Below are 25,907 nucleotides of genomic sequence, written 5' to 3'. Positions count from 1 at the left end.
GCCGCGTCCAGACTGTGCGCTCGGGGCCTGGACGAGTCCTGACGAGACGCACCGGTCGAGTGAGCAAAGTGCAATTAAATAACATGTTTTTCTTTTGCCGTTATATTTTCCATTGTCCGTATTTGATTCTGTGTGTGGGAGCGCTCCATATAGAAATTTTCATGTTACCATGTTTTATTTTGTTACCGGCATTCTTCAATAAAGCCGGTATTTTGGACATTTTAATTTTGTGTTGGTCGAGTTATTTATTACAGGTTCGAGGACATCGGGGGATCCATTCAGGTAAGGCTCCGGTTTACCCTCCCTCTTGCTCGCCCACGCATATTAACTCCGCTATATTTTTGGAACTGAACGCCTCGGAGTAACAGCTCGTTTGGTGATCCGTGCTACCCTAAGGTGTTCACCAAGGGTAGTCACATGACAGTATGTATGATGTATGTTTCATCTACTCTTCCGAGATAATTTGACCAATGATGCTGAAACGTTCAGGAATTAATGAGGGCACCCTGAAGTTGTGCATGTGCAAGTTACATTTGATCCCATTAAGTTTTGAAAACAGAAAAGACATTTTCACACATCTTGGCATTTTCTTCCTTTGGGGTGCAATTGGAATTATCTGAGCTATAAACACGATGTATTATATATCTACATAAGCAGTATGCATGTTTTTGCTTCATGTACATTATCAGGGTTATCTTTTAATTTCTACCAGAGATCGAGGCAGCAGTTGCCTATACACTGCCTAAAAATAAAGGGATGTGTCGGAAAAAAAACAAGATTGCAGTAGGGTGGATGCTCTGCTATGGTAATAATAATCATAGAGATAATAACATAATCATAAAGGGAAAAGAGAATACACTCACAAAGAACCAGGAAACCAGAAGTTTAGGAATAACCGCATCTAACTGGGAAAACCACATGGATTTGCGAAGAAACTGGAACACGAGAACTTTTCAAGCTAGCATTGCTCGACATTATATCTACAAATAGGATAGGAGAGAGGATGGGAAATAAATGAGGCAGAAGTGGGAAAAAGTGGAAAAGAGGCTTGGAGCAAAGAAAAGTGAAGGAAAGGGCAGGTATGGGGCATACAAAAAAGAGGGGGAGGGGGGGGTTGTGGAGAGTCAAGGATGCAGTTATTACCTCCACCACCGAAGGTTGGATGGAAGTATGTGATCACCTCTATCTGTCTGTGAACAAGATATCTCAAAAAGTTATGGACGGATTTGGACGAAATTTGGTGGACAGGTTGGGTGAGTGACAGGGACGAATTGATTAGATTTTGGTGATGATCCGGGTCCGGATATGAGAATTTTAAAAATGATTCTTCACCATTCAGAGATGGGGCAAAAACAATATGTAGCATGAAATCTCAAAACGTTGTGGACGAGTTGTGAAAAAAAATTGGTGGATGAGTTTGGTAGATGAGAAGAAGAAGCTGATTAAATTTTGGTTAAGGTCCAGATGCAGCCTATCAGTGGGATTCCAAACATGAACCGTTCAGCCTGATGGAGGTTTGAATTTGTAATAATGGATGGCTCGTGATGCCACGTAGTGTTGTCTGTTTGAAACAAAGGTGGTGGTGGTTCTTGTGCGGCTGCTGGTTGCATCATTTTTCTGTGTGTGCGTATGCCGCTGATGCAATGCCTCTCTATAACCAGTTACCTGCTACTCATTTTGCCGACCTCGGAAGGATGACAGGCTGAGTCAACCCCACCTGGCGTTAATTCGACGGGACTCGAACTCAGGACCTGAGGATCCCAAGCCCACCGCCCTACACATTAGGCTAAACTAGGTGATGAAACAAAGGTAAAAACTATACACCGTATAATGATATACACTAATTGCCTAGGCAGGGATCAGTGTTGTGTTCAGTGTCTATCTACATTTAGTGGCTGAATAGAGAAATGTTGCATTAAGCAGTTTGAATTTGAAAAATCTGAGTTTTCCCCCTTTATTTGTTTATTTAATTAATTATCTATTTGCACAATGGCCCGATGTAATTATTGTAAATGAGAATGGTATGTGACAAGTGCCATTAACGCATTAATCTTATTGACTGTGTAATTGTGTTGATGAGTATCAAATGTGGTAGTCATTGGCGAGGTTCAGTGGCCCATTTGTAACCTGGCTGTGCATACCACCCACGTACTTTACCCTGAGAAAGTTTCAATACGTGACTCACTTTGGGGACTTGAGGTCCCGGTGGATGATCTTGTGTAGATGCAGGTAGTGCATGCCACTGGCAATACCCATAGTCCATTGATACAGCAGTTCAGGTGAAATACGCCGCCCGGCTCTCAGTACCTCATACAACTGTCCCTGAGCACAGTATTCCATGATGATGCAGTAGCAAGGTGCTTGCGTGCACACACCCCTGGGTGACAAGAAGGAAACACACAAGAATAACAATAAGGCTCGATCATCAAAACCGAGCTAACTATTAAATAAGACTACAAGTGGATGTAACCTCTGAAATTACACAATAATAACAAATGTACACTCCTTTATTGGTATTAGCGATTACATCAGGTATATAACTCGTTTGTTTCATCATCGGCACTAATCCTGAAGATAAACATCATGAATATGTTGATAATTTTTTTTGATTTAGGTCGTAATGTATTAATGGAGAAAATAAGCGAGAAAAGGAGGGCATTTGGGCAGGTATGTACAGGGGTGCCTGAGAGTAAAGAAGAGGAGAGTTAAGACTGATAGAAAGACCCTACCTAGCCTTTGTACAGAGAGTAGTTAATGCATTGAATGGTCTCCTTGGAAAGGTAGTGGCCAACTGGAAAGGAGTTAATACTTGGTAGAAGCACCTTTTACAGCAATTTCAGCTGTAAGTAGGCACCCCTTGGCACCCCTTGGACTTCCGTTTCCGGTCTTGCTGGCGAGGGTTCGTTTTTTCGCAGCTCCACACGCTCTCCATCGAAATCGAAGTTAAGTAATTGTTCCCATTTTGTATTTTTCGTTAAAACTGTATTTATTTTATGGTGTATGTACGTATATTGTCCCGACAAAGATTTTCGGTGCAAATCTTTCATACCTGTATTGAAAATCGTGTTAATTCGTGTCGTCTTGAGGCCTTGTACAGTGTACACTGTACAACCTTGAGGCTTTGTTTTTCTCTCAGCGCCTGTCGTTTGTGATCCAATAACTTTCGTTCTCTGTTTTCCCAGTCTTTCCACCCCAAAGCCTACTTCCTTGTGTAAATCTCAACTCAAAAAAACAAAAAAAAAAGACATTACCTTCTCTGTGCTCATTCGTTTATTCATTCTTATTCGTTCGTTCGTTCTTCGACCACGTGTTTCTCCCCCATTTCCCCAGATAGATTGTCAAATTTCAACTCGTTATTTTATCGTCCATGCGATATTGTTTGATTATAGTTAGTTTTGGTTTGAATTTCCTGTAACTCGTAATTAATTAATCGTGTTCTGCTCCTCGTGTGCGGCCTTGTAGTTGTACCCCCGTCAGTGTTTTGTTAACTTAAGCGTGTTTTGCTTGGCTCTTGGTTTTTTCCCTTCTACCCCGAACATAATACTGTCTAACGTTCTAAATCCACAACCCCCCCCCCCCCCCCAAAAAAAAAACAAAAAAAACAAAAACATTTATTTTATTTTATCCACGTGTACTGTTGTCTCATCCTGTATTTTCTGTCCAGGTGTGCTGTTCGCCCCGCCCCCATTATCTCCTTGCCATCCACCGTTTGCCCTGTTCACGTGACTCGTGGTGGTCCCTCTCGGCTCTCCCCCCGTTGGTATTTTTGTGCATATAAGATTGTTCATAGTTCTGTTTAAATATTATTTAAATATGTTTAACCTTTCCCCTTCTGTGTTTTATTCAGTGGTATATTACAACACACTGTTTTTCTTCCTATTTAAAAGGCTTTTCTCAATTTCCTCTCCAACTCATTCCACTTCAAAAAAAAGAAATTCAATCTCTTCTCCGTCTCCCTCACTACATGGTCTAAATTCACATTCATTCCATCCCTCCTCCATCGTTCTGAATCGGATTGCTAACTTGAAAATCACAACAAACCCAATTTGTTATCAATGTTCGTCTTTCATTAATCATCCACTTTCTAAACTCCCCTCTTGCCCCTCCCATCCAAATCCCCCCCCTTGCACCTACACTCCGAAACTTCCCCCTTGCCCCTCCACTCTTAAACTCCCCCCTTGCCCCTCCACTCCTGAACTCCCCCCTTGCCCTTCCCCTCCTAAACTCCCCCTTTGCCCCTCCCCTCCTAATCCCCCCCCTTGCCCCTCCACTCCTGATCTCCCCCCTTGCCCCTTCCCTCCAAAACTCCCCCCTTGCCCCTCCCCTCCTAAACTCCCCCCTCACTCCTCCCCTTCAAAACTCCCCCCCAATCCCTCCCATTCAATTCTCCCCCCATACCATTCCTCTCCAATTCTCTCTCCTCCCCCCTCCTCCTCCAAGCTGCCTCCTCCCCACTTCGTCTCCCTTCTATCTCATACCTCCACCCCCCCAAACCTTCTACTTTCCTCTGCCCCCCCTCAAACAACCCCTCACTGTGCCGCATCCCTTCACCATCAAACCTTTCATCCTCCTCATCCTTCCCTTTCTTGGAACTCTTCTGCAACATCTGAAACACTATCAACTGCTCTCCCTACCTCCCCCTCTCATCCTTCATCTTACCCTACTCCTCCCCTCCCCTGTCCTGTACCCGATGCTCCCCCTCTCTCTTCATTAACGGTATGGACCTCAAACATCCGGGGCCTTCGCTCAAACCTGACTGATCTCTCCATACAGGTTGCTTCTGACAATCCAGACTCGATCTGCTTAACAGAGACTTTCCTCCTTCAAGATGTCTCTGATTCCTTAATATCTCTTCCTGGTTACTCCCTCCTCCGGAATGATAGACCTGAGCCTCGGCCTGGTGGTGGGGTGGCTATCTTTGTCAAAAACTCTCTTCCTCACTCTCCTTGCACTGCTCTCTTTCCTCCTCACCCGCAGGAGTACCTCTGGTTACGGCTTCCTCTCCGCTCCCACCTTTTGTTCATATGTGTTCTGTACCGTCCCCCAAACAGTGATGACTCCATCTACATTTCACTGTCTGACAACATGGACCCAACTTCTATCCACTCATCCCAACTCTCTCTTCCTCATATGTGGTGACTTCAACTGTCATCATGCCACCTGGTTGGGTGTGGGTTCCTCTCTCACCAGTCATGGCACCTCAGCAAAGGACTTCTGTGACTCACTGGGATTGACACAATCTGTCAATTTCCCGACCCGGATCTCAGCCAATGGAGTATCTTCTCTTCTAGACTTGGTTATGACAAACTTCCCTGCTAATGTCTGCTGCTCTTCTTCTGCTCCAATCGGTTCTTCTGATCATGTGCTTGTCAAAGTGGACATCTCTCTGGCCATTCTCAGAGAGCCTCCTCAGGGTCGACGAGTCTGGCATTTCACTCAGGCCGACTGGGACGGTCTTCAAGCAGCCATCAATCGTCTGGATTGGTCTCCCATCTCCACTGCCTCTGACATCAATTCTTTCTGGGAATTCTTCCAAAGCAAACTGATCTCTCTCATGCACAGATTTATCCCATCTCGCCTTCAATTGTCTTACCCTTCCTCCCGTCCATGGTACACTGAATCTTGTGGTGAGGCAGTTGCCCTGAAACAACTTGCCTTTGCCTCTTGGAAGGCTAATCCAACTGAAGGAAATCTCAGTTCCTTCCACCAAGCTCGGAACAAGTGTGTGTCTACCCTCAGGAGTGCCAGGAAGCACTATCTCTCCTCACTCAAGAATGAACTCTCAAACCCATCTCCTTCCTCCAAATCCTGGTGGCGTCTGGTCAAATCCGTTTCTGGTGTTTGTTCCCCCTCCATCCCCTCCCTTACCTCAAATGGCCACACAGTTGACATCGCACGTGACAAAGCCGAATGCCTCAACTCTGTGTTCGCCTCGAAATCCTTAGTCCCAAACCCATCTCTCTCTGTTCCCACCTTTCCCAGTCGAACCCAACTGCTCCTGGACTCTGTGTCCTTCTCTCCTGACAAGGTGGAGGAGTTTTTGTCAAACCTCGACTCTGATTCTGCAACTGGACCAGACGGCATCAGCCCACGGGTCCTAAAATCCTGCTCTGCCGCTCTATCTCACCATCTCTCTGTTCTTTTCACCCTATCTTTTGCTCAAGGTCATCTGCCAGCATCCTGGAAATCAGCTAACATTACCGCTTTACACAAAAAAGGTGCAAAAACAGATCCTTGCAACTACAGACCAATCAGCCTGCTCCCAATTATCAGCAAAGTCATGGAATCCATCATTGCTTCGGATATGAAATCTTTCCTCTTCTCCAATGGCTTGATCTCTGATCATCAATTTGGTTTCAGACCAGGTCACTCTACTCTGGACATGCTGCTTCTGCTGTCTCAACAATGGATGGAGGTCCTCAATGCCAAACAGGAAATCAGAGCTGTCTCCCTTGACATATCACGGGCCTTTGATACGGTCTGGCACCCAGCTCTGCTCACCAAACTCTCCTCCTATGGTATCCATGGAAATCTCCATGCATGGCTTGCGGACTTCCTCTCTGGTCGTAGTCAACGTGTGGCCCTGAATGGATTTCTCTCATCTCCCCTTCCTGTTCAGGCTGGAGTTCCCCAAGGAAGTGTGCTGGGCCCTGTGCTTTTTCTGGTCTTTATCAATGATCTCTCCGACTCTCTGGAAAATCCTCTCTATCTCTTTGCTGATGACTCCACTCTCTGCCGCTCCATTCCTCTTCCCTCAGATCGGCAGTCTGCAGCCTCCTCACTCTCTGAAGACCTGGACAAAATCACAGACTGGTCAAACAAGTGGAACATGTCTTTCAATCCTGACAAATCTCACTCTCTTGCTATGTCTCTCCGAAAAGATCGACTGGACAACCCTCCCATCTACTTTCTCAACAATCCTCTCCAAGAAGTTCTGTCACTCAAGCTTTTGGGTCTCACTATCTGCCATGATCTTTCTTGGGAAAACCACATTTCCAAGCTGGCCTCCAAAGCCAGTCGCCGACTGGGCATCCTCCGTCGTGCGAAGTCCTTCCTCGGCACACCTGAGCTCCTCACCACATACAAGGCTTTCATCCGCAGCTCAATGGAATACTGTTCTCCCCTATGGGCTGGTGCTCCTGCCTCACACCTGGCTCGGCTTCACGCTGTTGAATCCAAAGCTTTCAAAATCATTGCAATCTCCCGCGATGAAGCTATCTCTGAGGGCCTTTCACTCACTCACCGCAGGCAGGTAGGTGGCCTTTCTGTCTTCTACCGACTCCTCTCCGGCCTTGCTCCCCCAGCTCTCTCTGTGCTCTGTCCCCCAAATATTCCTACAGGTCGCACAAGATCTGCCAGCAACCCTCTGATGGTTAAACTGCCGAAATCTCGGCTCTCTGCTCACCTTCACTCTTTCATTCCTCTTTTCTCCTGCCTGTGGAACAAACTCCCACACTCCCTTCAATCCCTCTCCTCCCTCCAGGTCTTTAAAACAGCTGTTCACCACAATCTCTTATCTTCCCCCATCCATAACCTTGATCTTTTCTACCCCCACTAATTCACCCCAGATCCAACTTGTTTGAAATTCCAACTTCTTTCCTGGAAATCCTGGCAGTGTCCATATGTTTATACCTCTCCCACCCCTCCCCCCCCCCCCTTCACATGCCTCCCCCCCAAAGCCCTCTCCCTCCCACAGATCTCTCGATGTCTCCATGTCTCTCGGTCCCTGCTCTCAAATGTTGTGTTTGTGTCCTTCCCCCTCTCTCCCCATCTTGTCTACCGCTCCCGATGTTATTTGTTTTATGTGTCTGTTTGTCTTTCTGTGTGATTAATGTTCGCTCTTTCACGAGCCTCGATCTTGTATACAAAAAAAAAAAAAAAAAAAAAAAAAAGTATTGGGATAGGTCTCTACAAACTTTGCACACCTTTATTGGGCAATATTTGCCCAATCTCCTGTACAAAACTGTTCAAGTCAGTCTAGTTGTGTGTGGAGTGTTGATGGACAGGAATCTTCAGGTCATGCCACAGATTTTTCGATTGGATTTAGTTCGGGACTCCGACTGGGTCACTCAAAGACATTTATCTTTTTGTTCCTTTCCCACTCCAGTGTAGCTTTGGCTGTGTGCTTCAGGTCATTGTCATGCTGAAAGGTGAACTTACATCCAAATTTCACCTTTCTTGCAGAGGGCAACAGGTTTTCCTGTCGAATTTTTCTGTATTTTTCTCCATCCATTTTCTCTTCTGTCCTGACAAGTTCACCCAGTTCCTGTTGATGAGAAACATCCCCATAACATGATGCTGCCACCACCATGCTTCAACGTAGGGATGGTGTTCTTTGGGTGATGTGCTGTGTTGGGTTTGCCCCAAGCATAACGTTTTGCATTTAGGCTAAAAAGTTCCATCTTAGTTTTGTCAGACCACAAAACTTTTTGCCGTATGGCTTCAGAATCTCCAGCGTGGTTTTTTCCATACCTCAAATGGGACTCAAGGTGGGATTTTTGATTAATGGCTTCCTTCTTGCCACCAGGCCAGACTTGTGGAGTGCTTCGGATATTGTTGTCACATGCACACAGTGACCAGTCTTTGCCATAAAGGCCTGCAGCTCTTTCAAAGTTGCCATTGGCCTCTTGTTGGCCTCTCTGATCAGTCTCCTCCTTGCTGGGTCATCCAGTTTGAAAGGATGGGTCTGCTCTTGGCAGGGTCTTGGTGGGACCATACACCTTCCACTTCTTAATGATTGTCTTGGCTGTGCTCCAAGGGATATTCAAGTCCTTTGAAATATTTTTATGCCCATTCCCTGATCTGTGCCTTTCCACAACTTCATCCCAGAGATATTTTGAAAGCTCCTTGGTGCTCATGGTTGAGTCCTTCCTGTGAAATGCACTACCCAGCAGAGGAACCCGACAGGAACCGCTGATTTTATTCTGAAATAATCTGAATCACCACAATTTAACACAGGTGGAGGCCAATTAACATGGTGTGTGATTGGTTATACCTGAGCTAATTTACAATTGCTATTATAAGGTGGTGGACACTTATCCAACCAAGATATTCTAGTTTTGTATTTTTAATAAATTTTCTGAAATTTGTAGAATTTGTTTTGTCACTTGAAAAGTTGTGGGTTATGATGTGTAAATAAAGGTGGGAAAAGTCTGATTTAATGTATTTTAATTCCAGGTTTTAAGGTAACAAAAGGTGAAAATTTTGAAAGGAGTTGTAGACCTTCGATCGACACCAAATTTAAATTGCAATTATATCGGTATCAAGAAGCATTGCCAAAAAAGGGGTTAAAAATTCTTTAAATGTCAGTTTCTCTTCACCTTTTGATAATCTTCCCTTGGCCAATCAGCTGGCTCCTTCTTGCCTCTCGGCTTCAGCTGCGTCCCAATTGGCTCTCCCGACCATTGGTGTGATCTCCCCATCAAACCCCCTCAACCAATCCGTCGTGAGGTGGGCATGGCCTCAGCCTGCCTGAGCAATGTTTTATTGCCATGCTGGCGCAATGCGTGGGCGCTTCCTGCCTGCCCTCCAGGTAAGTTTTATTGTGGGGGGGAATTTAAGTAGTGTGTGTGGTGCTTTTGGGCCTGACTAGTGTCTATGGTGTAGTGCCATAAGGGACGAAGGATAAATCATCAGGTCTGACACACAGGGGAATTAACAGAATCCCTACTCGAGTTAACACAAGGCCATCCTTCCTTGTATGACCACAAATATATGAGCTTAATCCGACATCCGGGCTAGACACGTCCTCTACTTATTACATTCAGATGGATCTTCTTCTTCACGACAGTCGGAGCATGATACCGACACAGATCTACCTGATCTATATATCACTATACCCAAAAATTCATAACAATATATACTAGTGGAGCCACCCGTGGTATTCCCACGGGCATGGACGTGTGTGATATTTGGACATCATCATTTAGATGCTGCACATTCAGTTTTACAAAATGGTTACATGGACGTAATCCACACAATTTATTTACTTCTGATAACATGTGAATGCATGTGCATGCACATGCACATGGGAAATACAGTTTGAAATGTGTAATTACACCTTATGTAAAATGTGACTTCAAGAGCTCAAATCCTCTCCCTCCCCGCCCCCACCCCTCCCACATCATCGGGCCGTGGATCACACACCGAGGAGTGGATCACACACCGAGGAATGGCTCACACACCGAGGGGTGGATCACAAACCGAGGTGTGAGTCACACACCGAGGAGTGGGTCACACACCGACGAGTGGGTCACACACCGACGAGTGGGTCACACACTGACGAGTGGGTCACACACCGACGAGTGGGTCACACACCGACGAGTGGGTCACACACCGAAGAGTGGGTCACACACCGACGAGTGGGTCACACACAGGGGAGTGGGTCACACACCGAGGAGTGGGTCACACACAGGGGAGTGGGTCACACACAGGGGAGCGGGTCACACACAGGGGAGTGGGTCACACACAGAGGTGTGGGTCACACACCGAGGAGTGGGTCACACACCGAGGAGTGGGTCACACACCGAGGAGTGGGTCACACACCGAGGAGTGGGTCACACACCGAGGAGTGAGTCACACACCGAGGAGTGGGTCACACACCGACGAGTGGGTCACACACCGACGAGTGGGTCACACACCGACGAGTGGGTCACACACCGACGAGTGGGTCACACACCGAGGAGTGGGTCACACACCGACGAGTGGGTCACACACCGACGAGTGGGTCACACACCGAGGAGTGGGTCACACACAAGGGAGTGGGTCACACACAGGGGAGTGAGTCACGACATTCATTGGTGGTCTCATTCTGTTTTTATTCATTTTGAAAATGGCAGTTACAAATGACCCTCATGCAACTCATTGAGACAGCGCTGACATAAAGAAGCAGGAATGACCACCCACATGCCCCACGTTACGCAACCTTGATCTAAAGACAGCTCGGATACACGGGCCGCATATCGAGCATATTCTGACGTCGAGAGCAACTCGCACCAAGAACCTGACAAAACAACGTCCATAACATGTGACAGCACGGGATCATGACGAGTGGCTGCGGCCACTTCCGCAGCGATTATAATCGTAATTACCAGACCAGATTCAATCTGTTCCAACATGTACACCTCAACCTCATCTGCAAGTTCGGCACCAGCCTTTGACGAACAAAGCTCCGCCCCTCTCCCCACGTGCAGAGTACCTATTTGTAACTTTTTATTGTGACTACGTCTAAAGAATGAAACATTCCGACTACATAAAGAATACGAATACCGTTCAAATGGAAAAGTCCCTGGGAAAAAGTCTTATGGGCGGTGTATAAGAACATTACCTTAAACCTTTTTGTACGACGAATACCAAAGTTACTCTTTTCGTCACAGCATACAAAATGACATTTTTAAAATTAAAGATTTCAAATAAACTTCTTTAAAGTGTACGTACACATCGCTTATAAAATAAGAACGAAAAAATATCTCGGCAATTTCCTGTCTGTGTTTATTTATTTATTTCACATCTGTGAATTACATGTCCATGCACACGTGAAATGGTCTTTGTTTATTAATGATGGATGTGAACACGATTCAGCCTTGAAAAGTCGTGCGAAAACAAAAAAAAAAATTATATTAAAGATTTGACAATTTTATTTCCTACAGCCATACACTATGAAAAAGCATCTTCTTTGGGCGGTGAATAATCGCTCTGAACGAAACAGGTATTACCAGGTTTCCTTTGCTTGAGTCGTAATCAAAATGTACCTTTGTTTCTTCAAAAAGAAATTCATGATTGAAGACGTGTTGATTCAGTCTTAAAATGCACATCAGAAGTGTATCATAGGCCCATGGAGCCATGACTCTTCTTCATTTTTAAACTTTAATGTATCAAACTTTTCTCTTTACAAAGTAAAAATAGATTAAAACCAAACGTTATTAATAAATATTGTATTCTATCGTTAGTTTACGTTATTATGTACATTTTTGAAGCACTGTATTGTTTAATTCCATGGTTGGAAAAGAGTTGACTCGTTTTAAACAAACGCTGTATATACACCCCAGGGATATGTAAATATATAATTCGACTTCGGTTTGATCCCGAACTTCAGAATTCAGTTGCTGTACTTTTACTAAGTAATAATATAAACAACGAAGTCCTGGGAATGTTCTCTCCTCTCCTTCCCCTCTCTCCTTCCCCGTGTCCACATCTCGTCCGATCAGACACATTCAAAACAGATTTTGGAATACATTTCACCGATTTTCTCAACTTTAGCTGAAACTGAGACTTGAACTATCCCAGCGACTGTGATGGTGAATTAGAGTCGAGATAAAGCCTTGAGGGAGTCTCAATGAATGACCTTTATGTTACAGGCCTCATTTTCTCATTTTAAATGCATTTTGTTCCATAAACGGTAACTTTCATAGAATATTTTCCGTCTGTGTTATTTGGGTGGTGTATGATATACCGTGCCGATCCCGGCAATTTCCTGTCTGTGCGTTAACTTTAATCGAATTTTCTTCCGTTTTTTTGCAACCGAGTCTAAAACCATCATAGCAACTGTGAAAAATGAAATGAGATGGTGAATTAGAATCGAGATAAAGCCATGAGGGAGTCTCAATGGACAGGCCTTCATTTCATTTAAAATGCATTTTGTTCTATAAACGGTAACTTTCATCGAATTTTCTTCCAGTTTTTTGCAACTGAGTCTCAAACCATTTTAGCGACTGTAAAAAATGAAATGAGATCGAATTAGAGTTGGAATAAAAATGTGAGAAAGAGTAAGAAACCGCAGGCCTAACAAAAGAGGCCTCAAAGCTGTGCGAGGAAACAAGATGGTGGAGATTTGTTTTTGAAGCCCCACCCACAGACAGACAGACAGACAGACGTGATCACTGACGGAGATTATAATTTAGATAGAGAAGGGATATAAACTTGGCAATTTCCCCTCTGTGTTAATTTCTTTATTTCACATTGTGGATTACATGTCCTGTACTTGCACACGATTCAGCCTTGAAAACTTGTGTGAAAACTCAAAAGTTTTTCTGCCAAAGACTTCATGATTTTATTTCCTCTACATTATGAAAACACATCTTCTTTGGGTGGTGTATAATAGAGCACTGCCTAGATCGCTCCAAACTAAACATGGATTACCTTGTTTCCTTTGCATGAGTTGTAATCAAAATGTACCTTTGTTTCTTCAAAAAGTAACTTATGATAGAAGACACGTTGATTCAGTCTTAAAATGGACATCAGAGGCCCATCAGAGGCCTATAGAGACTCAGAGATATGTGAGGAAAACAAAATGGTGGAAATGTGTTTTTTAAGCCCCTCCCAGAATGGGTGGAGCTACTCCCTCAACGGTGGAGGCCACACCCCCGGACAGACAGACAGACAGAGACCATGCACCAGATCTGGTCCTGATCCGGTCCCAGACAAGGGGAAACACTGTACTAATGCCCTTACCCTTCTTACTATTAAATTTGGCAGCCTAGTCCCCCAGCTGTGGTACGAAGGACAACATCCCTCAACATTGACCTTAACAGAGAATGATGCTAAATCCTTGCAGTGAATGGGAATAGTGCGGAAACCTTAATTCTATCTCTGACATTCTCCCCCTCCCACGCACCATGAATGTAACAATATCTTATAAGGCCGAGACTTGAATTCAAAAAAGTTTCTTATACTTTGGCTAAGAAAAGAGACTTCACTCAAATTTCAATCAAAATAGTCTACATTGCACATAAAGGTTTTAGAGAACAGTCAATGGTCTTAACATGGAAACACAGAATACACAAAACATCAGAAAATCAGTCAGAAAATATATCCTTAATCCATTTTGCAACAAACTTCCAAAAACAGGTGCAAGTGCAGGATAATACACAGGAAACAAAACAACACAACATGCATTTTAAGGCCATTTTCCCTGCTAAAGCGGGGGTTAGCCTTGCGGTCCCCATGACAATCTTCTCCATTTTGCCCTATTTTCTGCATCTCTCCTTGTTAACCCCCTTGCCCGCATTTCTTCTTCCACCATCTTCAGCCAAGTCTTTCTCGGTCTTTCCCGTCCTCTACTTCCTTCTACATTCATTTCCATCACTCTTCTCAACCAGTCACTTTCATCCTTCCTCAACACATGACCAAACCATCTCAACCTGTTTCTCTTCACAGCATCAATCACAAGCTCTATTCCCATCATCTTTCGCAATTCATAATTTATCCTCTCTCTCAACGATACTCCACACATCCACCGAACCATTCGCATTTCCACCCTTTCCAGCCTTTGTAGCTGCTCTACGTTCATTACCCATGTCTCGCTCCCAGAAATCATAATACTTCTCACACATGCAGCATACACCTTTCCCATCAGCTTCAACAACACTCCCCTCCTCATCAGCATGCCACTCAATTCCCGAAACTTCTTCCATGCACATCTCACTCGAGCAACCGTTGCCAAGTCTGATCCACCTTCTCCATTCAGCATGTCTCCGAGGTAGCAAAATGTTTTCACACCTTCCAGGTTCATGCTGTCTCCAAGATCTAACTCAACATTTCCTCCATCTGCAGCTCCCTCTGTGCACACCTTACACTTGAATGTAGCTGCCACACTGGTTAATGACCCTGTCAAACCTCTACATTTTTGATGAACTCACTCAGCGCACATTGTACATTGAATGGAGTTCACTCCGACACCATTCCTGCACACAGCACACGGCCACTTCCCAGTTCTTTCCACTTCACCACATGCTTTACCACTTGCCATCACCTTCGTCTTTCCGATATTCACCTTCAGACCTTTTGTCTCCATACATTCCTTCCACTTGTTCATCTTTTCCTTCAGTCCATCCATACTTTCCCCAATCAACACCAGATGATCTGCATACAACAACTCCCATGGTAAACCCTCCTTTACGTTCCGAGCCAGCACCTCCATCACAGCTACAAATAGTAGTGGACTTAGTACAGACCCCTGATGCACTCCCACCTTCACCTCAAACTCACCACTGTTCCCGTCCTTCCTCCTTACAGCTGTGCGCGCTCTTTTGTACATCGCCATCAGGACTCTGATCAACCATTCCTCCACTCCTAACTTCCTCAATGCCCATGTCACTACTTCGCGTGGAACCCTATCGAATGCTTTCTCCAGATCAACAAACCCAAGAAACAACTTCTTCCTCTTCTCCATGTACTTCTCCTGCAACTGCCTTACAATAAAAAGCGTGTCTGTCGTTCCTCTTCCTGGCATAAATCCAAACTGCATTTCGTCAATCTTCACTTTCTTCCTTATCCTCCTCTCCAACACCCTTTCCAATACCTTCATTCCATGCTGCAATAACTTTATCGCTCGAAACGAGCCACAGTCCAGAGGGTCACCTTTCCCCTTGTATAGAGGGACGAGGGTACTCAGTTCCCAAACCACTGGAATGCGGCCTTCTTTCACCACCAGATTACAGATCTCTGTCATTCTCTTCACACCCCAACTTCCTGCTGCCTTCAACATATCTCCCACAACTCCCGTTGGCCCTCCCGCTTTTCTACTCTTCATTGCTTTTATCGCTTCCTCAACTTCCTTCTCGGTTATCTTCTCTGCCGGTCCTAAAACTGGGTTACTCTCTATGTTGCCATCCCATTCATTCTCTGCATTCATCAGCATTTCCATATATCTCTTCCATCTTCCTTTCATTCCATCTGGGTCCAAAACGATTTGTCCCACTTCATCCTTCAAGCCACTCACCCCCATCACATCACACCTCTCTTTCGCTATCTGCTTTGCAATCCTGAATACCGCTTTCTGACCCTCTTCCGAATCCAAGCGCTCTCCGAACATTTTCCTACATGCCTCCTGCGCCTTTGCTACCTCTTTCTTTGCAGCCTTCTTGGCTGCCTTATAACTTGCATGCTCTGCTTTTTCTGCCCCCCTACCCTTCGCCTTCTGCCACTCCTTGAACTTCTTCCTCTTCTCGTCAATCCTCTTTCCAACTTGATCATCCCACCACCATGTTTCCGAGTGCCTCGGTCGTCCTTTTGTCCATCCACATGCCTCACCAACGGCTCCCAACAGACTATCTTTCATTGACATCCAACCACTTTCAAGCTCAACCACATCATCGTCTACCTTACTCAGCTTCTCTTTTAATGCCTCCCTTACTGTGACCTCTTTCAACCTCCACACCTTCATTCTCGGTTCGTACTTCACCCGCTGAGCTCTCCTCGCACCTTTCACCCTTATGTCACAGACAACCAAGTGAAACAGCCTCCTCCTCCGGGATCACCTTTGTGTCCCGGAGGTGCCCCCTATCTCGCCTACGCACCATCAGGCAGTCAACGGTTGTCGTCTACCCACCTGACGTGTATGTAACAAGCTTATTATCCTCTTTCTGGAACTGAGTATTTCAAATCAACAAATCAGCTCCATCAGCAAACTCCAAAATCCTTTCACCTTCTCCATTTCTCACACCATATCCGTAACCCCCATGAACTCCCTCAAAACCATCCATACTCCTTCCCACATGCCCATTTAGGTCTCCTCCTACCACAACAACTTCCTCATCTTTCACATTTTCCATCAGCTTCTCTATCGCACACCAGAACTTGTCCTTCTCTTCATCGCTCCGACCAACCTGCGGAGCATATCCCGAGATGACGTTCACCAAGAGCTTTCCAATCATCATTTTCACCATCATCAACCTATCACTCACTCTAGTCACACTCACCACACTGTCTACAAACTCCTCAAAAAACAGGACACCAACACCATTCACACCCTCCGGGCACCCTTGCCACACAAACTTGTATTTCTGTCCCTGCCTACCCTTCACCATTCTCACACCACTTCCCTTCCATCTCATCTCTTGCACACAACATATGTCCACTCTTCTTCTGACCAATACTTCTTCCACTTCCTTCTCCTGATCTCCCTGTCATTGTCCCTACATTCCATGTCCCAAACCTCAGAAACCGATCTCTACTTCGGGCATCAGACGTTTCATCGTCATCAATGGAGTGATTTCCACCCTTGCTTCGATCGGGTTCCCCACTTTGAGTTTTGACGAGAGGGAGTGGGGTCCCCCACGGGGTACTTCGGGCTGTACCCTGCTCATATGTAGTTGTAATTGTCATGGTTCTCTTTTTGAGGCAATGTTTTTCTGGCCGGATGCCCTTCCTGACGCCAACACTTTTCGTCACCTCTTACGACACGCAGGGATACGGTGTACATATTCTAAACCGGGGTACGCACCGGGAGTAATACACAGGAAAACAAAACAGAAACAAGTACAGCCCAATGATCACAAAGAAAAAAAAGAAAAACAACAAAAATATATATCAGCAGATATACTTTGACAAATGGGAGAATGACAAAAGAGCAGGAAGATTGAAAAAAAGAGCTTAACAAGACCATGGATCGACATTCGACAAGGAAGGCTCATTGGAATGCAGAAAATGTAAAATTAATTGGGATGAGGAACGAGTCATCATAACTGCTGAAGACGATTGGCTTTCACAAAATGGCAGGATTGAGCCAACCGGACAAATGTAGGTTTTGTGGGGTAGAAACAGAAAGTATCAGTCACCTCATTTTGGGATGTGAAAAACTCATGTCAGAACAGTTGTACACAGAAAGACATGACAGCGTCTGTAGAGTAATCCACTGGGACATCTGTCAACATGTCAACGTTCCGGTCCCAGAACAATCATGGAAACACAAAACAAACTGGATCCTTGAAAATGAGCATATAGTGTTCACGCATCACAAGATGATCCCATTAAGTGTGGACATTGCAGGCGGAGCATTGCATCCGGACATTTTGCTCAAACATGAAAAGACGGCATTGTTGATTGAGGTTTCGGTTCCCAATGACTTTGGACTAAATGCTTCAGAAATCAGGAAAATGACCAAATACCAGGATCTGAAAAATGAGGTCAAGAGGTCTTAAAAATTGAAGAGAGCTAGAATAGTACCGGGTGATAGTTGCAGTAACACGGATGATCAGGAAAACCCTTACTGAGTACTTAAAAAGCATTCTGGGGAATATCACCACAAACGGTTCAGTGAGGATTCGACAAAGAACCCTTGGATCGAAGCTAGGAGAACGAAGTTTCACAATCTGGTTCATGACCAACGATCCTTTACCGAAAAAGGATGTGGAGATTTTGAGTTCTGGGAAAACTTCCTCCCACCTCTTAAAACCCACGTATGGAGATTTTCTTTATCATCAGTCAGACTCATTACCCTCACCAGAGGAGAGGGTATTGCATTTAATAATAATAATAATAATTCATTTATTTTGTATAGCGCTTTTCAATAAGCCCAAAGGCGCTTTGACAGAGTGCAAAACATAATGCATAACAATACATGAAAACAACAATTGCAAAAAGACAAGAATCAATAGGGAAATATTTAAAGCAAAAGGAGGGAGAAGGGGAAGAGATAGTCAGGGGTTAAATGCTGTGGGTTGAATGTTGAATGCAGTGTTGAACAGGTTTGAGTCCGTTTGTGTGTTTGTCTGTCTGTTTGTCTGTTTGTCCGCACAGAATGAGTATGGTTTTCTCTGCAACCGTTGGTCCGATTGACAGGAGATTTTCACCATATGTGCAACTCCACTTGTATAATTTTTTATGATAATTATGACATCATAGGTGACGTGGTTCGGCCGCCATCTTGGAAAAATCGAAAACATTTGCACCTCTATACCTCGGAAAGCGCTGAATAGAAAAAATTGAGACATGGCTCATTGCAAATAACTCTCCATGGGGAATAAAATATGTTAATGATGTCATAGGTGCCTCCATTATGACATCATAATCGTAAAAATTCATCCGATCAAGATGAAATTTCTTGAGCATAATCTAGGAATAAATTAGTTTAGAAAACAAATAATGATGACTTCATCGGTCACGTGGTTCGGCCGCCATCTTGGAAAAACCGAAAAACTTTGCACCTCTATATCTCCGAAAGCACTGCATAGAAGAAATTGAGACATGGCTCATTGTAAAGAACTCTCCATGGGGAATAAAATATGTTAATGATGATGACATAGGTGCCTCCATTATGACGTCATAATTCGACAAGTAAAAAACTTCATCCGATCAAGATGAAATTTCTTGAGCGTCATGTAGGCATAAATTGGTGGAGAAAAAAAAATGATGACGTCATTGGTCACGTGGTTCGGCCGCCATATTTATTTTAACACAAAAGCCTTAAAAACCACTGAAAATACATCCTGGCGAGGGTTTTCAATCTCTGATTGCTCTTTTTCTTGTTGGTATTGTTGTTGGAGCATCCGCTCTTTATCTGGAAGGTTAGCAGTACCATCTCCACCCTAGCCGAGTCATACCAAATACCTTAAAATGCTAAATGCTGATTCCTCACTTGACACTCAGCATTTAGAGAAGAGAGCACGGACAAACCCCATTGGTTGGTAACCCTGAGGGGAGAGGAGGGTTTAATCTTCGTTACCTTTCTGACGACGAAGAGAATAATTACACCACAATATAGCATTCCCGGCACCCAGCAGTCTTCAGCAACTTATGTTACTCCCCCAAATGTCAACAGCTGTGTTTGTCTGATGTCACGTCTCGTGTGTGTCTAACGACTTTGTCTGCACCTGGTTTGAGACCTTGTAAAGAAAATGCACATGTTTAATCTGTACAACCTTACTGCTGCCTAATGCACGGATGTCTTCATCTGTGATTCGTCATGATGCTCCATTGGAAAACTTGGCCTCAGGCAATGATCATTCCTGTTTATATCTGCCCAATCATTTGCTGAGCCCAGGCAATTTATGGCCCATTTCTGTGGAATTGACCTTCAGGTGCGGAGATGCCGTCAATAAATCGACATTCAGACAAAGTTTCTCTGTGCACGACATTCCCGCCTTCCGTATATTTCCCAAGGGAATGGTCAAGAAAATGGAAAAGATGAAGCAGTGTGAAAAGATGACGCTTGGTCAATGGGCCAAGTTAGCTCATTGGGTAAATATAGTTCATTTTGAGAGCATCACCTGACCAAACGGTGTATCCATTATCAAGGTGATGCCAGTGAATAGGTTGTTTGTTTTTTGTGTTCAATTCAATTCTCCAGCTTTGAGAATGATGTTCATTTAAAACAGGAAAAAATCACTTATTTAAAGGGTAATTCCAAAGGGTAATTCCAAAGGGTGATTCTAAAGGGTAATTCTAAAGGGTAATTCTAAAGGGTAATTCCAAAGGGTAATTCCAAAGGGTGATTCTAAAGGGTAATTCCAAAGGGTGATTCTAAAGGGTAATTCTAAAGGGTAATTCCAAACGGTGATTCGAAAGGGTAATTCCAAAAGGTGATTCTAAAGGGTAATTCCAAAGGGTGATTCTAAAGGGTAATTCTAAAGGGTATTTCTAAAGGGTAATTCTAAAGGGTAATTCCAAAGGGTGATTCTAAAGGGTAATTCCAAAGGGTGATTCTAAAGGGTAATTCCAAAGGGTGATTCTAAAGGGTAATTCTAAAGGGTAATTCCAAACGGTGATTCTAAAGGGTAATTCCAAAAGGTGATTCTAAAGGGTAATTCCAAAGGGTGATTCTAAAGGGTAATTCTAAAGGGTAATTCCAAAGGGTGATTCTAAAGGGTGATTCTAAAGGGTAATTCCAAAGGGTGATTCTAAAGGGTAATTCTAAAGGGTAATTCTAAAGGGTAATTCCAAAAGGTGATTCTAAAGGGTAATTCTAAAGGGTAATTCTGAAGGGTAATTCTAAAGGGTAATTCCAAAGGGTAATTCTAAAGGGTAATTCTAAAGGGTAATTCTAAAGGGTAATTCCAAAGGGTGATTCTAAAGGGTAATTCTAAAGGGTAATTCTAAAGGGTAATTCCAAAGGGTGATTCTAAAGGGTAATTCTAAAGGGTAATTCTAAAGGGTAATTCCAAAGGGTAATTCCAAAGGGTGATTCTAAAGGGTAATTCCCAAGGGTAATTCTAAAGGGTGATTCTAAAGGGTAATTCGAAAGGGTAATTCCAAAGGGTAATTCCAAAGGGTAATTCCAAAGAGTAATTCTAAAGGGTAATTCTGAAGGGTGATTCTAAAGGGTAATTCTGAAGGGTGATTCTAAAGGGTAATTCTAAAGGGTGATTCTAAAGGGTAATTCCGAAAGGTAATTCTAAAGGGTGATTCTAAAGAGTAATTCCAAAGGGTAATTCCAAAGGGTAATTCCAAAGGGTAATTCCAAAGGGTAATTCCAAAGAGTGATTCTAAAGGGTAATTCCGAAAGGTAATTCTAAAGGGTGATTCTAAAGGGTAATTCTAAAGGGTGATTCTAAAGGGTAATTCGAAAGGGTAATTCCAAAGGGTAATTCCAAAGGGTAATTCCAAAGGGTAATTCCAAAGGGTAATTCCAAAGGGTAATTCCAAAGGGTAATTCCAAAGAGTGATTCTAAAGGGTAATTCCGAAAGGTAATTCTAAAGGGTGATTCTAAAGGGTAATTCTAAAGGGTGATTCTAAAGGGTAATTCCAAAGGGTAATTCCAAAGGGTAATTCCAAAGAGTGATTCTAAAGAGTAATTCCAAAGGGTAATTCCAAAGGGTAATTCCAAAGGGTAATTCCAAAGGGTAATTCCAAAGAGTGATTCTAAAGGGTAATTCCGAAAGGTAATTCTAAAGGGTGATTCTAAAGGGTAATTCTAAAGGGTGATTCTAAAGGGTAATTCGAAAGGGTAATTCCAAAGGGTAATTCCAAAGGGTAATTCCAAAGGGTAATTCCAAAGGGTAATTCCAAAGGGTAATTCCAAAGGGTAATTCCAAAGAGTGATTCTAAAGGGTAATTCCGAAAGGTAATTCTAAAGGGTGATTCTAAAGGGTAATTCTAAAGGGTGATTCTAAAGGGTAATTCTAAAGAGTAATTCCAAAGGGTAATTCCAAAGGGTAATTCCAAAGAGTGATTCTAAAGGGTAATTCCGAAAGGTAATTCTAAAGGGTGATTCCAAAGGGTAATTCCAAAGGGTAATTCCAAAGGGTAATTCCAAAGAGTGATTCTAAAGGGTAATTCCGAAAGGTAATTCTAAAGGGTAATTCTAAAGGGTAATTCGAAAGGGTAATTCCAAAGGGTAATTCCAAAGAGTGATTCTAAAGGGTAATTCCGAAAGGTAATTCTAAAGGGTGATTCCAAAGGGTAATTCTAAAGAGTGATTCTAAAGGGTAATTCCGAAAGGTAATTCTAAAGGGTGATTCTAAAGGGTAATTCTAAAGGGTAATTCGAAAGGGTAATTCCAAAGGGTAATTCCAAAGAGTGATTCTAAAGGGTAATTCCGAAAGGTAATTCTAAAGGGTGATTCCAAAGGGTAATTCTAAAGAGTGATTCTAAAGGGTAATTCCGAAAGGTAATTCTAAAGGGTAATTCTAAAGGGTAATTCCAAAGGGTAATTCCAAAGAGTGATTCTAAAGGGTAATTCCGAAAGGTAATTCTAAAGGGTGATTCCAAAGGGTAATTCTAAAGAGTGATTCTAAAGGGTAATTCCGAAAGGTAATTCTAAAGAGTGATTCTAAAGGGTAATTCCGAAAGGTAATTCTAAAGGGTAATTCCAAAGGGTAATTCCAAAGGGTAATTCCAAAGGGTAATTCCAAAGAGTGATTCTAAAGGGTAATTCCGAAAGGTAATTCTAAAGGGTGATTCTAAAGGGTAATTCAAAAGGGTGATTCCAAAGGGTAATTCCAAAGGGTAATTCCAAAGGGTAATTCCAAAGAGTGATTCTAAAGGGTAATTCCAAAGAGTAATTCCAAAGGGTAATTCCGAAAGGTAATTCTAAAGGGTGATTCTAAAGGGTAATTCTAAAGGGTGATTCCAAAGGGTAATTCCAAAGGGTAATTCCAAAGGGTAATTCCAAAGAGTGATTCTAAAGGGTAATTCCAAAGGGTAATTCCAAAGGGTAATTCCAAAGGGTAATTCCAAAGGGTAATTCCAAAGAGTAATTCCAAAGGGTAATTCCGAAAGGTAATTCTAAAGGGTGATTCTAAAGGGTGATTCTAAAGGGTGATTCTAAAGGGTAATTCCGAAAGGTAATTCTAAAGGGTGATTCCAAAGGGTAATTCCAAAGGGTAATTCCAAAGGGTAATTCCAAAGAGTGATTCTAAAGGGTAATTCCGAAAGGTAATTCTAAAGGGTGATTCTAAAGGGTAATTCGAAAGGGTAATTCCAAAGGGTAATTCCAAAGGGTAATTCCAAAGAGTGATTCTAAAGGGTAATTCCGAAAGGTAATTCTAAAGGGTGATTATAAAGGGTAATTCCAAAGGGTAATTCCAAAGGGTAATTCCAAAGAGTGATTCTAAAGGGTAATTCCGAAAGGTAATTCTAAAGGGTGATTCTAAAGGGTAATTCGAAAGGGTAATTCCAAAGGGTAATTCCAAAGGGTAATTCCAAAGGGTAATTCCAAAGAGTGATTCTAAAGGGTAATTCCGAAAGGTAATTCTAAAGGGTGATTCTAAAGGGTAATTCGAAAGGGTGATTCTGAAGGGTGATTCTGAAGTGTAATTCCAAAGGGTAATTCCAAAGGGTAATTCCAAAGGGTGATTCTAAAGGGTAATTCTAAAGGGTAATTCTAAAGGGTAATTCTCAAGGGTAATTCTCAAGGGTAATTCTAAAGGGTAATTCCAAATGGTTATTCTAAAGGGTAATTCTAAAGGGTTATTCCAAACGGTAATTCTAAAGGGTAATTCCAAATGGTTATTCTAAAGGGTAATTCCAAAGGGTAATTCCAAAGGGTAATTCTAAAGGGTAATTCTAAAGGGTAATTCTAAAGGGTAATTCTAAAGGGTAATTCTAAAGGGTAATTCTAAAGGGTAATTCTAAAGGGTAATTCTAAGGGGTAATTCTAAATGGTAATTCTAAAGGGTAATTCTAATGGGTAATTCTAAGGGGTAATTCTTAAGGGTAATTCTTAAGGGTAATTCTTATGGGTGATTCCAAAGGGGAATTCTGAAGGGTAATTCTAAAGGGTAATTCTAAAGGGTAATTCTAAAGGGTAATTCTAATGGGTTCTAAAGGGCAATTTTGAAGGGTTCTATGTGGCATTTCTAAAGAGTGATTCTGAAGGGTTCTGAAGTTGTCAGCATCTGGAAATCCTATAACTTGCATGGACTGCACACATACTGCCAAACTGCACCGCTTCCTTCGGACACGGTGCCATTTTGATATTTACTTCGGGAGAAAAAAACAACACAATCAACAACAACAAGTAAACAGGAGAAACACAATGCGCATCTTACTGCATCTATAGATGTGTAGCCTCATTATTTCTTTCAGGTTAATCTTCTTTGCCTTTTTATGTAATAATGTATTTGTTACCTCTCCTCATCTTACAGTGAATGTCTCACAGTGAAACAGAGACTGTTAAAATTGGAATTGTGAATCCCAAATGACGACCCGAGTGGTGGGAGGCTGTGTTTATGTGCTTCTATTTCCGTGTGACATTCAGCAATGCTGAATACATTCTCTGTACGTCCCTGCTTGTTGTAAAGGGAAACATAAAGGGAAAAGGCAAAAAGGACGACGCACTATGTTATCCTATTTGACATGAGTCGCAGCTCGGGTTCAAAACAACCCACCTTCCAGAATCCGAGCACGTGCTCCAACCATCACACCACCAAGTCTGATTACTTGTTTGATAGCAGTGAAGCATTTTCTTTATTTTTTATTTTCTAAAGATTTTAAATCTGTGAATGTACAAACATACAATCAGAGTTTGTTAGCAATTGTTCAAATTAAACCAGAGCAGTTTGAACGAGATATCTGCGATCACAAAGCCATCGGGATGGGTAAGCCTCTCTCGGCCTCCGCCACTTACCCTTGGCCCACCCCACGATCCAACAATGGCATATTTTGTTTGGACCTTGACCGTATCACCTTGACCTTCAACATTTAGGGAGACAGTAAAAATTAATAAAATGTGTCCCCATCTACAACTTATGATCAAAAGGTTGTTTTTTGTTAATTAGGTCACAATCCAAAAAAGGTCAAGGACACGCATCAAATATCAGGTGCGCAACTTCAGTTCAGGTGCACTATTATGATGCAAGAACATGTTCGAAGGTCAAGCAATGTTTGAGATTCCACATTGACAAAATTGAGCAATGACCAAAAAATGCATTTTTTCAGCCATTTCACCTTCACTTTTAACCTGGAGGGGAATGATGTAAACGTAGCTTCGCATATATGCACCTTGCTCCAGGTGATCTAGGGAGGGCAATATTGTTCTGATCAGAAAACATTAGTGAAATTATGGTGAACTAGAACGACAATCTATGACGTTGACCGATATGCCTCTGCCCACATTATTGCATCACTATACATACCTGTAACATATATATAACCACCTTTAGAGGCCATTTTTCCCCGCAAAGCGGGGGTTGGCCTTTTTCGGGAACCGTGGTTGTTGTTGTTTTTCGGTCCCCTATTTGAAGCAATGTTTTACGGCCGGATGCCCTTCCTGACGCCAACCCTTTTTGCCGCCTTTAACAACAAACAGGGAATTACCAGTGAACTGGTACTCAATTAGCCGACCTCGGAAGGATGACAGGCTGAGTCAACCCCCCTGGCGTTAATTCAGCGATCGACCGGGATTCGAACCCAGGATCCTTGGATCCTAAGCCGGCACCCTAGCCGCTAGCCCAACACCAGGGATAACTATACATACCTGTACAAGGTTTTATTTAAATCCATTCAGCTGTTCTCAAGTATCACATTTTTACCTGACCCATGACCGCCAAAATCACAAAATCACCTCACTCCTCACCTTTGATGCCAAAATATAAGCAGTTCATCTTTGCATCATAATATATACACATACCAAGTTTGGGCAAAATCACATCACTGGTTCACAAGTTATCATGGATTTTTACCAAACATGACCTTTGACCTCTGAATGCAGAAATGTAATCGGTTCATGTTTAGATCATGATACATACCT

General features: G+C 43.0%; 1 protein-coding gene across 1 annotated transcript in view; it reads right to left on the bottom strand.

The window, feature by feature from the left end:
• LOC137431903 (mitogen-activated protein kinase kinase kinase 13-like) overlaps nucleotides 1-25,907 on the bottom strand; it is a 439,979-nt gene that overhangs the window by 318,695 nt on the left and 95,377 nt on the right. The window contains exon 3 of the mRNA XM_068123737.2: nucleotides 2,186-2,377. Within this exon, the coding sequence (XP_067979838.1) occupies nucleotides 2,186-2,377 (192 nt within the window). The remainder of the gene's footprint in view (nucleotides 1-2,185; nucleotides 2,378-25,907) is intronic.

The sequence above is a fragment of the Myxine glutinosa genome, chromosome 7, assembly GCF_964187855.1.
Source record: "Myxine glutinosa chromosome 7, kmMyxGlut1.1, whole genome shotgun sequence".
NCBI lineage: Eukaryota > Metazoa > Chordata > Myxini > Myxiniformes > Myxinidae > Myxine > Myxine glutinosa.
Note: the sequence above shows the minus strand (reverse complement) of the source record. Positions and strands in the feature narration are given on the sequence as shown.